At 56.9% G+C, this 17,451-nt stretch overlaps 1 protein-coding gene across 6 annotated transcripts in view; it reads right to left on the bottom strand.

Moving 5' to 3' along the window:
• The window catches only part of LOC116941732 (uncharacterized), a 136,188-nt gene that overhangs the window by 37,610 nt on the left and 81,127 nt on the right, over positions 1-17,451 (bottom strand). For 5 of the 6 annotated variants that reach the window (XM_076066457.1, XM_076066458.1, XM_076066454.1 and 2 more), the window contains exons 4-9: positions 14,021-14,514; positions 11,053-11,157; positions 10,116-10,352; positions 8,217-8,347; positions 5,777-7,091; positions 224-355 (exon numbers count right to left, since the gene is read on the bottom strand). In XM_076066457.1, coding sequence (XP_075922572.1) covers positions 224-355; positions 5,777-7,091; positions 8,217-8,347; positions 10,116-10,352; positions 11,053-11,157; positions 14,021-14,514 — 2,414 coding nt within the window. The remainder of the gene's footprint in view (positions 1-223; positions 356-5,776; positions 7,092-8,216; positions 8,348-10,115; positions 10,353-11,052; positions 11,158-14,020; positions 14,515-17,451) is intronic. The other variant, XM_076066455.1, reaches the window with a different exon arrangement.

Below are 17,451 nucleotides of genomic sequence, written 5' to 3'. Positions count from 1 at the left end.
TGTGTGGGTGAGTGAGTGGAGTGTGTGAGTGGATGAGTAGGTGGGTGGTGAGTGAGCGATTGGGTGAGTGAGTGGGTGAGAGTGGGTCAGTGAGTGAGTGAGTGGATGGGTGAGTGAGTGAGTGCGTTAGTGTATAGTGCGAGTCCAATGAATCTGCGAGCACGTGGCTGGGTGTGGTGGTGATGCCGAAGGAGCAGGGGGGTGGTTGGGGTGGGGTTCGTACTCTCGGGGGGCACGCGGTCCTTGTGGGGGCACCCCGAGAGGCTGCGGTGGTGGGGGTAGAGCCCGGTCACGTGACCCGTGCCGTCGCAGCCGGGGGTCGGGCACTTGCTCTCTTTCTTCTCTCCGCGCACATCTGTGAGTGTGTGTATGTGAGTGTGTGTGTATGTGAGTGTGTGTATGTGAGTGTATGTGTGTGAGTGTGTGTGAGTGTGTGTGTATGTGAGTTTATGTGTGTTGCGCGTGTTTGCGAGTGTGTGCGAGTGTGCGCGTGGCAGAGCAGTACATCAGTTAATCGATAAGCCAATGTTCATTTTAAACACATTGGTGACACTGCTGCTGCGTTGTCAGTGGTGCACAACTAACAACGATACCAACACGTGCGTCACCAATACCACCGTCGCTTCAAAAGGAAAAATGTATAACAGCTGACGTTTCTGGCAATGGCTCTTCTTCATAGCACACGAGTAAATATAATTAATGCGTTACGTAACCGGCAACGTGGCTTAGCGGTACGCGAGTCGTGGCGAGGTCAAACCCTGGCTGTGGGGTCGAGTTGACTCAGCCCATCATCATCCCTCCCTCGGGGTGGTCCATAAAATCAGCAGCACTTTGTGGGGAAGTCAACCAACAGTGGTTGCTCTCTGTTGACCGGTAATGCGATACCCCCCCACTCCAGATGTTTCAATGATCCGCTCCCCCACCCCCCCGATATTAACATCGCCTGAAATCCACATTGCGTGTTACAAGCCGAGGAAGACGGCGACATCCATTTCCCGTAGATTATCATTGCCCATAAACTAGCATTGCCCATATACTAACATTCCCTACTCACATTGCTCAGAGACTAACATTGTGTACAGACTAACATTGCCCATAGACTTGGAAGTTATTGAGTAAATATCACGGGATTGAGATACATGCAAGAAGGAAGCCATGACCGCCGCCGTTGTCTTTGAGAAAGGCCACGGCACAGAGAGAGGGAGGGAGGGAGGTTGTCAATGTGTGTGCGTGTGTATAAATATATAAAGATATGCGGCATTGTGATAGTAGATTGGTGGTGGTGTTTGTGCGTGGCAGCCCCACGTGGCCCCACACCGTACGCGTGATTGTTATTCACGCGACGTGAGCCACGCGCAGTGAACGAGCGGGCGGGTGACTCCAGCAAACCCTGAGAGCCGCGCGAAATGAGCGGGCGAGTGGGCGGGTGAGTGAGTGGGTGAGTGGGTGGGTGAGTGAATGGGTGGATGGGTGAGTGGGTAGGTGAGTGGGTGAGTGGGTGTGAGAGTGGGTTGGGTGGGTGAGAAAGTCGGTTGAGTGGATGAGTGGGTGAGTGGGTGGGTGGGCGAGGGAGTGGGCGGATGACTGAGTGGATAGGTGAGTGCGTGAGTATATAAGCGCAGAGAGCTGGCACAGTGGGGAACACAGATGGTCCACCTGCCAGTCATCTCAGTGAGTCAACCCATGGCGCCTGGGTCTGTTCTGTGACCTGCTATCAGCGAGCCTTTGACAATTCACGTGGCCTCAAAGTGCACCTATCGTGGCACAGGCACTGTGGTGACGTCACCGCCACTTAGTGGTAAAAAGCGGTGGTTATGTTATGTGTAGGCGGGTGAGGGAGTGGCCGAGTAGGTGAGTGAGTAGGCGAGTGGGTCGGTAGAGAAATTAATGGGTGGGTAAGTGGGTACATGTTTGGGTGAGTGGGTTGGTGAGTGAGCGTGTCGTGAAGGATTCTCAGATCTCACCCACTCACTCACACACCCACCCACCTACTCACTAACTCACTCACCTACTCATACCCTCACTAACTGACTCACTCAAGGAGAGAGAGAGATGGCGAGAGAGGAGCAAGAGAGCGGCGAGCGAGAAGAAGGCAAGAGCAAATGAGAGAGCGAGATAAAGATACACTGAAACGGTAGAGCGCTGAGAGAGAACGAGTTAGAAAAGCGTTAAAGAGAGCACATGAAAGATTGTAAGTGATGGTGAGAAAAAGGCGATGGACAGAGAGAATGAATGAGAGAAGAGCCTGACAGTGAGCAGATGAGAGGCTGCGAGGGAGGGAGAGTGCCAGGGAGAGAGCCAGGGAGAGAGAGGGAAAGAAATGAGAGAATGAATGGACAGTGAGAGGAGAGCAAAAGAGCGAACAGCTAAGAGATTGCGAGCGAGAGGGAGAGAAAATGAATGACAGGAGAGTGGCAGAGAGAATGAATGAGAGGAGAGGGGGAGAGCGAGCACGTGAGAGATGGCGAGAGATTGCGAGCGAGCGAGAGGGAGGGAGGGAGAGCGGCAGGGAGAGAGCGGCAGGGAGAGAGCGCGAGCAGGGAGAGGGCGGCAGGGAGAGAGCGGCAGGGAGAGAGCGGCAGGGAGAGAGCGGCAGGGAGAGGGCGCGAGCAGGGATTGGTGGTTGCTGGCTGCTGGTGGGGCCGTGTCCTCCCGCGACCTCGCTCCGGGCCCCCCCCCTCCGTCCCATCGCTCCGCGCGCGTGCAGCGATCGCCCCCCCCCTCTCTCCCCCTCCCCTCATCCCCCCGTGCGCTCATTATTCAGCACGGCGCGCGCCATCGCTCACATCCCTATGCACGGGGGGCAGGGCCGCTGTTCCGATTCACGTAGGGGGGCAAGGCTGCGACTGAAATTCACGGGGGCAGGGCCGCTATTCCTATTCATGGATACGAGAGCGCAATTTATATTCACGGGGACAATGTCGCTGCTCCTATTCGTAGGCCAGGACCGATGTTCCTGTTCATGGGCATGGCTGCTATTCTCATTCACGAGGGCAATCCTGCTTTTCCCATGAATTCACACGGCAAGGCTTCTATTTGTCTTCATGGGGGATGGCTGCTATTCCTATTCATGTGTAAGGGCTTCAATTCCTATTCAGGAGGAACAGCGGTGCTTTTCCATCCACGAGGCAAGGATTATGTTCATATTCATGGGGGCATGTTCGCTATTCTAATTGTAAGGCTGCTTTCCTATTCACGAGGGAAGGCCGATATTCGTTAAACGAATGCACAATGCTCTGATGGATCCAGAGAGCCACGCTCCTGAGTCGCAGGACTCACTGCCAGGAGGGTCCTGCTGCTGCTGCTCCATTGAGGAGTTTGTTTGTAAGATGTTGTCATCCGATTACCGACGAGTCGTGTTTATTAATCACGTGGGGAGGAGGAAACCGGAGCACCTGGGGACAACCCACGCCTTGCGCGAGGGGGCAACACTCTATCCCAACCCCCTTACAGATGAACACAGGTGGGGGTTAGTCCACTTCCTGTACCGCCTTCTCCCGGTCGAGCCAAAGTACGGCTCCTCCTCTACGTCCACCCACGGGAAGGGAGTTTCACAGTCACCTGTGCGGTGATCCACCAACCCCCGGTGCTCGCTCCACAGTGCCTGACTACAGGTAGCCACGTGCAACAGCGTCGCCACCACCGTCTGTCAGTGGGACAAGGCTGCCACTCCTGTGCACGGGTGCATTGGCGCTATTCCTATTCGGGAACGGTGAGGTCACAATTCCTCTTCACGGGACAAGTCTGCTGCCAGTAGTGGGCATTAGTCAGCTGTCAGGAACGGTGATGATCGCTGTTGCCGGTGTCATTATTTTCATATTTGTCAAATTGGACGGTGAAGCCGGCACACGACGGAAAATAACGCAACGGCATCTTTAATGTCCGCTGTTTCGTGCCGACGACAGCTTAATATATAGAAGACCGCAAAGCTTGGGCAAACTGTTGGTAGCGCCAACTCATCATCACCACGTGGCTGATGCTGCTGCTGTCTTAAGGCTCGCCTCTCTCTGAGTCGTCCTCTCTCTCTCTGAGTCGTCCTCTCTCTCTCTGAGTCGTCCTCTCTCTCTCTCTCTCTGGGGCGTGGCGGTGCAAAGGTTCGAGTCGACATCATTATTGACGTTAATCAATCTCGTCATTTACATCCCGAGTTATTTTAGTCGCCTGGGTTGCTGCACTCCTCTGGCCGACGATGCTTCGCTGGCAGGGCAACGGTCAGGGGTGAAAATATGAAAAAATATAAAAAAAATATTAATAAAATATAAAAATATATAAATAAAATGTAAATAACGCGGAGCTCTTAAACGGATCGTAAACGCTCGCGACGCCATAGGCGGCGGGGTTGTGCGTCCGCACCCCCCCGCCCCAGGGGGTGACTCCCTCGCGCCGCACGCCACGGGCCCAGCGGTGAGGCCCCGAGTCCCAGGGCCCTCGCGGCCGCCAGCTGACCCCACGACCCCTCGCCAGCTGCGTGGCCACGTAGACACGGCGAGACGCGCCACGGGACGGAACTTACGGCCCCCTCCTCCTCCCACCGCCTCTCCATTACTGCTCATCCCACCGCCTCCTCTCTCCACCTCTCCCCACCCCTCCCTCTTCCACCCAAATCCGCTCTCTGCCCAAGCTCCAATTCATGATGACGTACTTTAGTTGATGTTTAAGATCGTCTTGTTGTGCACGGTGCCGATGTGTCGTGCGCCCTTCTCCATCCGACGCAGCCGATGAATAAAGAGGTCAAGTGAACAGCTCCCGACGCGGACTCTGACGCGCGCCTCTCAAGTGAAAAGCTCACGCACTCACCCACTCACCACTCACCCACTCACCCACCCTCACCCACTCACCCATCCTCACCCACCCACCCTCACCCACCCACTCACTCACTCACCCATTCACTCACTCACCACTCACTCACTCATCCACTCACTCACTCACTCACCCACTTACCCACTCACCCACCCTCACCCACTCACCCATCCTCACCCACTCACTCACCCACCCTCACTCACCCACTCTCACTCACTCACTCACCCACTCACCCACTCACTCACTCACCACTCACTCACTCACCCACTCACCCACTCACTCACTCACTCACCCACCCACCCTCACTCACTCACCCACTCACTCACTCACCGACTCATTCACTCACCACTCACTCACTCACTCACCCACTCACTCACCCACTCACTCACTCACCCACTCACTCACCCACTCACCCACTCACTCACTCACTCACCCACTCACTCACCCACTCACTCACTCACCCACTCACCACTCACTCACTCACCCACTCACTCACCCACTCACTCACCCACCCTCACCCGCAAAGAAAGGCAAAGGCAAAGATCCCCCGTGTAGCCTTTAGCAGTGTTCGTGTTGCCAGCGATCACCTATGGCACACCGGGGAGTGGGTGGCCAGCACCACTCCCGGCCGCCTTTGTCTCTCTAGTGCTGATATTTACACATCAGACCAGATACTCATTTGAGGCTGTTATTGACCTCGCAGAGGCCCAGCATCGTTTCAGATAATCATCGCCGTTGATGTTGTTGTTCGGGTGGTCGGGTCCGTGCTGAAGCACGCCAACCACTTCACCCGCATCTGTGAGGAGTCTTGGCCAAACCGCGTTTGGCGGAGCCAGGAGCGAGACTGAACTCGCCCCCAACCCCCCCCCATCTAGGAGCTCCTCCACTCACAGCTGTGAGTGCGGTTGTCGACAACCGCTCCCCGCACTCCCAGCCACCCCCGCCCCTCTGCCCCCCGCCCCCCCGCGCGGCGCACCTCTGAGGAAGGAGGAGGCGGAGTGCTTGCGCGCGTGCGCCTCCACCACGAAGGGCTTCCGCTCGCGCGCGTGGGGGCTGTGGACACCCCCGGCGCCGCCGCCGCCGCCGCCGCCGACCCCGACGCGTGCCCCGCCGCCGCCGCCGCCGAACTCGGCCTCGGCGCGCCACGCGAGCTCGCCCGCCAGGGCCCCGCGCCGCATGAACCGGGCACGCTCCGTCTCCAGGGCGATGGCCGCCTCCAGCACCGACATGTTGCCCTTCATCACGTCGAAGCCATCGTCGTGGTCCTCATCCTCCTCATCTCCTTCCTCCTCCTCTTCCTCGCGCGACCCGCACGAGCTGTCCTCCTCCTCCTCCTCCTCGTCCTCCTCCTCCTCCTCGTCCGACGAGAAGCCTCCTCGCGACGCCGTCTCGGGCAGTAGCAGCCGCCCTGCTACGTAGGCGCGCTCCGACAGGATGTAGCCGCCGTCCGTGCGCTCCGCGTACGGCAGCTTGACGTGCGACGCCGACCCCACGGCCGTCGTCGCACGGCACGCCGAGGGGAACGCCGCCGCCGCCGCCGAGGGGAACGCCGCCGCCGCCGCCGCCGGCGAGGGCCTCCGGGCGCCGTGCCCGGCCGCTGGCGCCGCCCTGGCCGAAGCGGCGCAGCCCGAGCGGTCGTGAGGCCGGTAGGGAGGGCCCAGGTGCTCCTCCAGCCGCAGGAGGTTGAGCATGTCCGGGCAGCGGCGAGCGCCGCCGGCACCCGGCTCCGCCTCTACGGGCACCGCCTCCACCTTCACCGGCACCGGCGCGGGCTTTGGCCGAGCGCTGGCGCTGTGCGCGGGAGGAGGAGGATGAGGAAGAGGAGGAGGAGCAGCAGCAGCAGCAGGAGGAGGGGGGTGATGGTGTTGAGCGGCGGGTGGAGGAGAGGCAGGAGACGATGTCGATGATGTTATTGTTGTCAATGATGACGATGGTGGCGACACGGAGTTGGAGGAGTTGGCGCGCAGTGGGTGAGGGTCGTCCGCCACCAACGCCACAGCTGCAGCGGCGGTGGCGGCGGCGGTGTCGGGCGCGGGGGGCGCCGCGGTGGTGGTGTCGTCGCTGAGCTTGCGCGCGAGGTCGTAGCACTGGCTGCGGAGGCACTCCAGGCTGCTCATGCAGGGGTCGCTGGGGCCCAGGGATCTCGCGCGCTCCACGACCACCGCCTCCTCCTGCTGCTCCTGCTGCTGCTGCTGCTGCCCACCACCACCCCCCTGTGCCACTTCTGCCTCCGCAGCGGCGGGCACCGGGCGGCCCCAGTCGTCCCGCTCCTGCTTGATGGAGACCTGCGTCTGGCACGTGGGCCACGCAGCGCAGAACAAACAATGCCGATCACACTGGGCGGCTTGTTTAGGCGTCTGCCGGTCGGTGGTGGCTACGCTGCTGCTGCTGGTGCGCGTCGCTGCCTTTAACCTAGCGCGCTGTGCGGAGGCAGCGGCGAGGGTTGGTGGATCACCGCTCAGGTGGCTGTGAGACTCCCTTCCTACCACGTGGGTGGGCGTCGAGGAGGAGCCGTACCCTGGCTCGCCCACGAGAAGGCGGCACAGCAAGTGGACTAATCTCCATCTGTTTCTGATCGTACGGGGACAGAGCGTTGATACCCCGTCGTGCAAGGCGTGGGTTATCTCCGGGTGCTCGGCTTTCCTCCTCCCCGCGTGAATACTAAACACGACTCGTCGGTAATCGGCTGACAACATCTTACAAATACAATCCCAACGTTTTATTATTATCATATTGTTATGAAAAAGGGCCAAATTACCTGGCGACGCTGCTGCTGTGTTGGCAGTAGTGCACAAACACAACCAACAACTGTAACAACAACAACAACATCTCGACACGTGTCGTTTCAATGACACGGAATGTGCGCGTGTGGCTGTATTTAAAACAAATATATAACAGGCGATGTTTCGGGCAACGGTCCTTCTTTATCGCCAGGGCGTGGCTCCCTCTCGATGCCCACCCACGGGCAGGAAAAGAGTTCCACAGCCATCGGTGTAGTGATCCACTAACCCTCACTGCTGCCTCCCCACAGTGTTGGGTTACAGGCAGCCACGTGCAGCAGCAGCGTCGCCACCACCACAGCTCAACTAGCACAGAAAGCAACAACCCACTGAATGGACGAATGAATCACCGAGAGGCTGTGTGAATGAATGATTCAACTAACGATTGAAATCCTCGAATGAATTCCTGAATGACTGAACGCATTAAAGAACAGTGGGACTACTTAACACAAGAATGAATTCGATAAATGCATGACTTCATTCACCAATGAACACATAAGTGGACGGATTAATGAATGAATGAATTAGCGTTTAAATTAATTTAAGCATGAAAAACCGAGCCAAGAAATCTACATAGGAATGATTGGGGGCGGGGGGGGGGCGAACCCCAAATTAATGAGTGACTGAATGAGGAACCTTGGAATGAAATCGCGGGTTGGTCTCGGCCTCCTCGAGGGCAGCCGCCCCCTGTTCCCCCCGCTCCTGCTGGGCCCCCGCGCCGCCCCGGTCCACGCTCCTCCCCCTCCTTCTCGCACTCCGCTCGGGCTCTGCGGCACAACACGCGGCACAACACGATGAGCGCTCCACACCGCCACCAATAACCACTCAACACCAATACCACCACGACCTCAACAACCGCCACCACCGTCACTACCAACACCACCACCACCGCCATCAACAAAACCGCCACTCGCCACTGAGTGGCGATGACATCTCCACGGCGAAGTTCATCTCGTAGTTAAGCGGCCACCACCACCACCGCCGCCGCTACGATCCTGGCGACCCGAGTTCGATTCCCGCTCACGGCCAACACCAATGACGATTGCCTGAACCGGGCATGGGCCTCCCCTGGTTTTGGTGTGTATAAACATCTGCACTGGGGAGACAAAGGTGGCCGGGCGTGGCATTGGCCACACTATGCATCTCACAGTGCGCTGTTCCTGCCTTCGTAGGTGCTGCTCGCTAATAGCACTTAGCCCAACAGTCTGTTGAAGGCTACACGGCGGATCTTTGTCTCTGTGCGTTTCCCAGCCTCCTGCTGATCTCACGCTGTGCAACTATCATCGCGTACGGAGTGTGTGAGCCCGTGTTGAAACAACACGAATTACACAGCCAATTACCAACTTCGCGCCTCTCACAGTGACCCCCCCTGCCCCCTCCTCTTGCCCCCCCCCCCCGCCTGTGTGGTTGCTCTTCCTCTCCGCTGCTGCTGCTGCTGAGGCTCGTGGACAACGCGACGAGAGATGTCTCAGACCGCGTGGTGGCGGTGGCTACGCTGCTGTCCGTGACTGCCTCTAATCCTCCAGCACTGTGGCGGCAGCAGCCAGGGTTGGTGGATCACCGCACAGATGAGGCTCCCTTCCCGTGGGCATCGAGGAGGGGCCGTACCCTGGCTCTGACAGTAGCATGCAGTACAGGCAATCTGTATTTATTTATTTATTTTAAATGTATCTTCTCTGTGATGATCACTTTCTTGTTACGTGTAATTTTTCTCTCGTTATTTATCTGTTCCTCTTTTAGTTTTCTAATTGCAAGTAGAGGGGGTTTGTTGCATCACCCGTGTAAGGGACTTGCTAATTGATGTGCAGAGTTGTGGGATTCAATTGCATGAATGACGCTCTATTAAATGAAATTATTATTATTAAGTGTGGACTGATATAATCTGTCCCCCGCTTTTCTTCCACGGGTATGAATAACGCTCTCACTAAATTGGCTGAAAACATCTTCATATGTAGAGAACTGCAGAGCAGTTGTTTGTAGAGCCGACTCACGGCCAGGCTGCGGACTTCGGGCTCGTGTCTGTGGATCCCCTTCAGCGGCTGTGAGAGACGGAATTCGCACGAACGACGCCGCTCTATAAACAGCGTCATCATATTTGTTGCGTGCCGTGCGGCCTCAACGGTTTGTTGGGCCAAGTGTTGTTAGCGAGCACCTATGAAGAGCGGCACGGCGCACGAAAGGGTGGGTGGCCAGCACAACGCCGGGCCGCCTTTGTCTCCCGAGTGCCGATGTTTTATACACACTGCATCAGGTGCTCATTTGAGACTGAGTCGACCTAGGGGAGGCCTAGGACCGGTTCAGATATTCGCCGCTGTTGTTGCTCTTGAGCGGCAATAGAACTCGGGTCGCCGGATTGAGAACTTTTTTTATTTATTTAGAACTGCGTTTTGTGTTTAGTGTTGTTGTCCTTCCCACCGCACACGGTGCCAAATAAGTTCAACGTAAGAACGTGCATTAGCGCGGTGCGGCGCTAACCGCTGCGCCACCGCTCCCCCGCAGCACGCACGCCGTGTCCACGTGTGGCCGTCCACCCACCGCCGCCCTCCCGCCGCGCACCCTCGCCTGCCGACGGGGGCCCAGGCTTAGGAGCCCCCGGGGGTCCCTCCGCCGCATCCTCCTTCGCATCTCCTTCCTCCCTCTCCGCCCGCCGCTTCGCGTCCTCCTCCTCGTCCTCGTGCTCAGCGTCCGGCAGGTGGATTCCGCTATCGTCGAGGCCGTCGGTGCGCGGGGAGTGTGGAGCTGTCAGCCGCGACGCCGCCTCCGCCATCTCACCTGCGCGGCAAGGGTTCGACGCGGGCTCAGGGGAGCGGTCGCAGTTTGTTGGAGGAGAATGACGACGACGGTGCAACTTTTGTAGCCGTCGGACAGACCGCGAGCAAGGGGAGCAGAGTCGAGGGGACAATTCGTGGGAGACGCGAGAGGAGCGGGAGAGGGGAGGGAGGTCGGCACGGAAGTCGCCACCAAGACGGAGAGAGAGGGGGAGGGCACGGGCTCAAGATGAGCAGCGGGGAGCGAGGAGGCGGAGAAGGAGGGCGAGGACTGACGGGGCTAAGATGTCGGGGGTGAAGAGAGGGTGGTGACGATGATGAAGAGAGAGTGAGAGGAGAGAAGAGAGGAGCGAGCAGCAGGGAGCTGCGTGGAGGAGGAGCGGCGTCTGTTTTCACAGTGGGCGGGGAGGGGTTCAGAGTGGTGCTGGCCACACGGGAGTCACGTGATTTACCGGAGGCCTGAGCTGGTGTAGAGCGATTATTCTTTTTCTCGCCATCGTACATGTAAATTGCATCACAGTAGAATGTGAAACATACCCGGTTACTGCAGCAGCAGCAGACATTGCAGCAGCAGCAGACACAGCAGCAGTAACAGAAGCAGCAGCGGCAGCAGTAGCAGCAATCGAAGCAGGTTATGGTGGTGGACCCAGAGCCGTGAATGAGTGCTGGGTGACCGCTGGACATCTGCTCACTGCGTCACTCACCCAGATTCAGAAGCGATTTGGCCACGAGCTCCTGGTAGTCATCGTAATCATCCCGAACGTCACCGCCACCTCCACCACCCGGCTTTACCTTCCCATTCTGCTTATCTGGACAGGTGGATCCCAGACAGCACAGAGAGAGATAGAGACAGACACACACAGGGGCAAAGTGACACACACAGACGCACAGCCACCGATGTGCACACACTCTCGCACAGAGATCAGCAGCGGTTGTCTCATGGATATACTCGCCCCCGCCATAGGAGCGTGTCATTACACCACTGGTTCTACAGGGCTGTGTTAACAGAAGACAGGCACCAATGTCTCCGCTCGGCGCTCCGCTCACAACAACGAGCGGAGCGCCGGGCGCATATAACGCAGCGAGGTGGCACAGTGAGGAGCACAGGTGGTGCATCTGGCAGCCATCTCAGTCAGTCAACCCATGTCACCTGGGTATGTCCCGTGACCTCCTGTCAGCGATATCTCCACACTGAACGCGACGGCCTCAAGGTGCACCTAGTCTGGCACAAGCGCTGTGATGACGTGACCGCCACTTAGCGGTGAGTGGCTGCTGTTATTGTTGTTCAATGTGTGTCCCGCAATGCACCAGGGCACAGCTGCATCACATTGTCAAACACATAAATGTAATCGTTATAATATAAATCGAATTAATCATTATCTTATTGCATCGAACTAACACAATATGTACCATTATATACACCATAATATATATACAGTACATTATAAATAATAATAAATGCAACTGCTTTCATACAGCAATCATGTCATGTGGTCTGGCAATCAGTCGCGTGGCGGCTCACAGTTAATTAGGGGTAACTAATGCATGCGACAAAGCAGAGGTGGCTCGCGCGTGAACGTAATTACCCCGCTTCCCGGCGTGCGTGGCGCATTGCGTCCGCGCTGCGTGATGTACACACACACACGCACACAACGCGCTGTGTTTGTACGAGTTATTCCGTGTCACGAGTTTCGCTGGCATCACAGCGGCAGCGGAAATCGTTCTAATAATTACGCGACGCTGTTTGAGGTGCGATAGGTAAGTCCTCGCTTAACACAACGCGTTTTCGCTGCAACGCGGCTCTTGCATTCAGGAAGACTTTTCGCAATAACGGGGAACGCGCATCAGAACAGTGTGGAACGCACCCGTTAGAACGCGGTCAGAGACTAGTCCTGAAAAGTGCCGCGTAAAGCGAAACACGCGTTAAGGGAAAATATTTCCCCCATGAATAATGCAACGATAACGTTTGGCGAAATACGACATACGACTACGCACACGCGGTGAGATGGCGGGACAAACTACGTAGGGCACGCCGCCTCATTCCTGTGTCGGCCGCGCAGTTCAAGGCAGCAGTTCGTCGCCGGCCGGTCAGAGGCCGCGTTATAACGCGTTATGTTTCCCCTTAACGCGTGTTTCGCTGTGCGCGGCACTTTTCAGGACCAGCGAGTTAAACGAGGGACTTACCGTACATCCACCCTACAAAGCCTATATCTGGGACCGCATCTCTATGTGAACAGATGATTTAGTGATGCTGCTGCTGCTTCTACTGTGTGGTAGGTAGGAGCTACACCCACACACACAGTGGGACTGGTATTGGCCAAACGCCACCTAATGCTGAAGGGAATATCTGCAAATCACTCAATTTGGATGGCACAGCAGCAGCTGCAGCAGTAGCAACAGCAATATCGCTCTCCCTACTGCGAAAACATGACAGGACCCTCCTGAAAAAGGATCTGGAGACTCCATGTGATGACTCACTGAATAACAACAACACATTTTATTTTTTCCTGGGTAGTAAGTGTTATTTTCTAATTGCTTATGCTTCAAAAGTACAGAAAATGGCTATTATTCCCCACAAACTTTGCTTTTGTGACCAGGACATTGATATTTTGAAATGTGCCTATTTTCAATGAGAAAACGTGGTGTTCCGATTTAAAGCTTTCGTGACTGCAAGGATTCATCTTCTTGGTTTTTTCGGTAAAGTCACGTAGAATGAGAATAAAACAATAAAACAAAATAAGACAATAAAATTCTCACGACGTTTCGGCCACAACACAAGTAGCCTTCTTCAGGTGAAGGAACAGAACTGTCGGGACAGTCGGGACAGTTCTGTTCGGGACAGTTCTGTTCCTTCACCTGAAGAAGGCTACTTGTGTTGTGGCCGAAACGTCGTGAGAATTTTATTGTCTTATTTTGTTTTATTGTTTTATTCCCATTCTACGTGACTTTACCGAAAGAACCAAGAAAAAAAAACGTGGTGTGTATTTGTGTGACGTGGAGACCCCTCGCGCCTTTCCGCTGAAATCAAAAGCATTAAATGAAGTCTCCCAAAGATTAAGAATTGATCAGAGAGCGAGCGGGTGGGCGAGGAGGTGATGGAGATGGTGGTGTGGTGGTGGGAGTGAGCTAGGAGGTGGTGGTGTGGTGATGGGAATGAGCTAGGAGGTGGTGGGGTGGTGGTGGGAATGAGCGAGGAGGTGGTGGAGGTGGTGGGGTGGTGGGAGTGAGCGAGGAGGTAATGGGGTGGGGTAGTGGTGGGAATGAACGAGGAGGTGGTGGTGGTGGAGGGAGTGAGCGAGGAGGTGGTGGTGCAGGTGGTGGTGGTGGTGGTGTGGTGGTGGTGTGGTGGTGGTGGGAGTGAGCGAGGTGGTGGTGGTGGTGTGGTGGTGGAGGTGGTGGTGGTGTGGTGGTGGAGGTGGTGGTGTGGTGGTGGAGGTGGTGGTAGTGGTGGTGGAGGGAGTGAGCGAGGTGGTGGTGGAGGTGGTGGAGGTGGTGGTGTGGTGGTGGTGTGGTGGTGGAGTGAGCGAGGTGGTGGTGGAAGTGTGGTGGTGGTGGAGGGGAGTGAGCGAGGAAGTGGTGGTGGTGTGGTGGTGAGGGGTGGTGGTGGTGTGGTGATGGAGGTGGTGGTGGTGTGGTGGTGGTGGTGGTGGTGGAGGGAGTGAGCCAGGATACCTCCACTGCACGGCTTTTCCTCCTCCTCCTCCTCCTGCTGCTGCTGTTCCCGGTCTCTGAGCCGGGCCTCTTTCCCCTTCCTCTGGGCCGCTTCTCTCCTCCGCCCCGCCTGCTGCACCTCCGCTGCCTCATCCTCCTCCTCCGAGTAGAATCCCTCCTCTCGTCCCTCGGTGTCACCGCGCTCCGCCGCCGCCGCTGGACCCTCGCTCCCCGCCACGGCCTCCCCCGTGTCCTCGCTCGATCCGTACGCGTCCTCGGGGCTGCACCCCACCGCATCCGCGTCGCCCTCCCGCTCACCACCGCCGCCCCCCTCCTCCTCCTCACCACCACCGCCGCCGTCGCCCACCTCCTCCCCGCCACCCCCGTCCGTGCCCCCACGTGGTGCCGCTCTGCTGCCCGACTCCCCGCCGCCGGCGCCTCCCCTCCGCTTCGCGCACGGGGGGTCCTCACTCGCACCGGACTTGCGCTTCTTCGAGAGGGGACAGCTGTAGGAGCTATTGTGTGTATGGGGGGGGGGGGGGGGGGGGAGGGGCACACGTTTACTACAAAGTTAAAATTACAAATGTGGGATCCGTGTCGTTGAAATTAATTAATTAATGTTCAGGCCACACGCATCCTTTGAACCTCACCGTTCCCCCAAACATTTTACAAATATTAATAAAATATTTGTAAATGTCACAAAATCGTGTCGGGTGGTGATGTGTTATGAATAAGGGCCATTGCCCGAAACATTGGCGATTAGATATATATGTATTTAATGTCAAAGACAAATATCCCCCGTATATCCTTAACAGACTGTAGGGGCAAGTGCTGTTAGCGAGCACCTTTAAAGGCCGGGACGGCACACGAGGGGGTGGGTGGCCAGCACCACGGACGACGGTGGCGATGTTTACACACCGCACCAGGTACTCATTTCAGGCTGAGTCGACTTAGGGGAGGCTCAGGACCGGTTCAGATTATCGTCACTGGTGTTTGCCGTGAGCGGGAATCCAACGCAGTTCGCCCGGTTCGGCGCGCGGCGCGCTAACCGCTGCGCCACCGCTCCGGGCGCACGCGCGCATCAGAGACACGTGGCAGCAAATGATGCAGCAAAAGAGTGGCAATTAGGAGCGCACGCTGGTGCTGGTGGTGGCGATTCACTGGAATAGTTAAAGGGAAGAAAAAAAACCCCAAGCATGAATGAACAGAGTGGTGTAATTAATGGCCTAATTAACGCGAGCGCAGTGTGCGTTTGAGGTGCCGGACCCACACGCAATGTGGGAGGCGCGCGGGCTCGCCGTGCAACGCATGCGCATGCCAGCCCGGTGGCGTGCTCTCAACACACACAAAGGCAAAGATCCCCCGTGTAGCCTTAGCGTACTATAGGAGCAAGTACTGTTAGCGAGCACCTATGAAGGGCTGCGCGGCACACGTGGCGGTGGGTGGCCACCACCACGCTCCGGCCGCCTTTGTCTCCCCAATGGCGATGTTCACACACCGCACCAAGTACTCATTTTAGGTTTGTCGACCTAGTGGAGGCCAAAGGTTGGTTCAGATAATTATCATTCGTCGTGACCGTGAGCCGGAATCGAAGTCGGGCGGCCGGGATCGTAGCGCAGCGAGCGAACAACTGCACTACCGCTCCCCAGCAAACACACGCACGCACACAAACGCACACACGGTACAACAACCGCCATTCGCCACTGAGTGGCGGTGACGTCACCACGACGCTTGTGCCAGGCCATGTGTACCTTGAGGCCACGTGAAGTGTCGAACGCCCACGGGCAGGAGGTCACGGGGCAGACCCAGGTGCCACGGGTCGACTGACTGAGATGACTGGCTGGTGCACCACCTGTGCCCCCTACTGTGCCAACCTGCTGTGCTTTAGCCACCCGGCGCTCCGCTCGTTGTTGTGATCGTCGCTCCTCCGCCCACCGTTGTTGTTGGAGGGCGATTGCCTCCAACTGCCCAATAGCGTCCTTCACGAGCCTCCTCCACAGAGGCCGATCTTGACACCGCTGGTACCAGTCATTGGCAAGTCCACTCAGCTCCACGTCCTCCTGTACCATATCACTCCATCTCTTCTCTAGCCCGTGCCGCGCCCGTTTAGCCCCCTCGATCCGGCCGAACAAAAGCTGTTTCGGCATGCGGAGGCTGGGCATGCGGGCTACATGTCCCAGCCAACGCAGCCTTGCCTGCCGGAGGAGCTCACCGATGGGACCTTGCCCAGATCTTTCAAGGATTTGTGAGCTCCTCATACAATCCAGCCTGGTTAAACCCAGGATGGATCGTAGGCAGGCCTGCCTAAATGTTTCCAACCAGCGAAGATGCTCCATTAAGGGGGTCCACGTTTCGCAAGCGTAGAGAAGGGAGGGAATGACCGTGGCCGAGAAGACCTGAAGCTTAGTGCGGAGCGACAGATCAGGTAGCTTCCACACAGCATTACGCAATCGATGAAAAGATATTGCCGCTCGACTGATTCGGAGTGAGACCTCTGTTGTTAAACTGGAGCTGGTCATAAGCACACTGCCCAGGTATGGGAAACTCTCCACTCTCTCCACAACTGCCCCATCACCGATTGGAAGTTGTGGGGGTGGAGTGTCCGATGGTACAAAATACCCAGGCAGGTGCTTAGTTTTGGTGGGGCTGATGGTAAGGCCCCATCTCTTAGTTGCACGCTCCAGTCTCAGCAACAGCGTCTCCAACTCTTCCTCTGAATGAGCAGCTATTATCAAATCATCGGCATACATAACGCACCCGGGCATCGATCACGGCACAGTCCACACACACACACACGGCACAGTCCGCACACACACGGCACAGTCCACACGCACACACGGCACAGTCCACACACACACACGACACAGTCCACACACACACACACGGCAGAGTCCACACACACACACACGACACAGTCCACACACACACGACATAGTCCACACACACACACACGGCACAGTCCACACACACACGGCACAGTCCACACACACACACGACACAGTCCACACACACACGGCACAGTCCACACACACACACGGCACAGTCCACACACACACACGGCATAGTCCACACACACGGCATAGTCCACACACACGACACAGTCCACACACACACACGGCACAGTCCACACACATACACGGCACAGTCCACACACACACACTCTCTTCTCACGGTAGAGAGAGAATCTGCAATCGATATACTACGAATGACTTAAATTATACGCGTGTATGCACGTAGCATGGCACAAGCCTTGTGGTGACGTCTCCGACACTTAGTGGAAAACGGCGATTGACGATGTTGTTGGATTCGTGTCTCGAGGGGAGCGGTGGCGCAGTGGTTAGCGCACTGTGTTGCGAAGGCGACCACCCGAGTTCGATCCCGCTCACAACAACCATCACCAGTGACGAATGTTAACCGGTTCCTGGGCCTCCGCTAAGTCAACTCGGCCTTAA

Source organism: Petromyzon marinus, chromosome 12, assembly GCF_048934315.1.
Source record: "Petromyzon marinus isolate PM22_M1 ecotype Great Lakes invasive population chromosome 12, UKy_Petmar_22M1.pri1.0, whole genome shotgun sequence".
Classification (NCBI taxonomy): Eukaryota; Metazoa; Chordata; class Hyperoartia; order Petromyzontiformes; family Petromyzontidae; genus Petromyzon; species Petromyzon marinus.
Note: the sequence above shows the minus strand (reverse complement) of the source record. Positions and strands in the feature narration are given on the sequence as shown.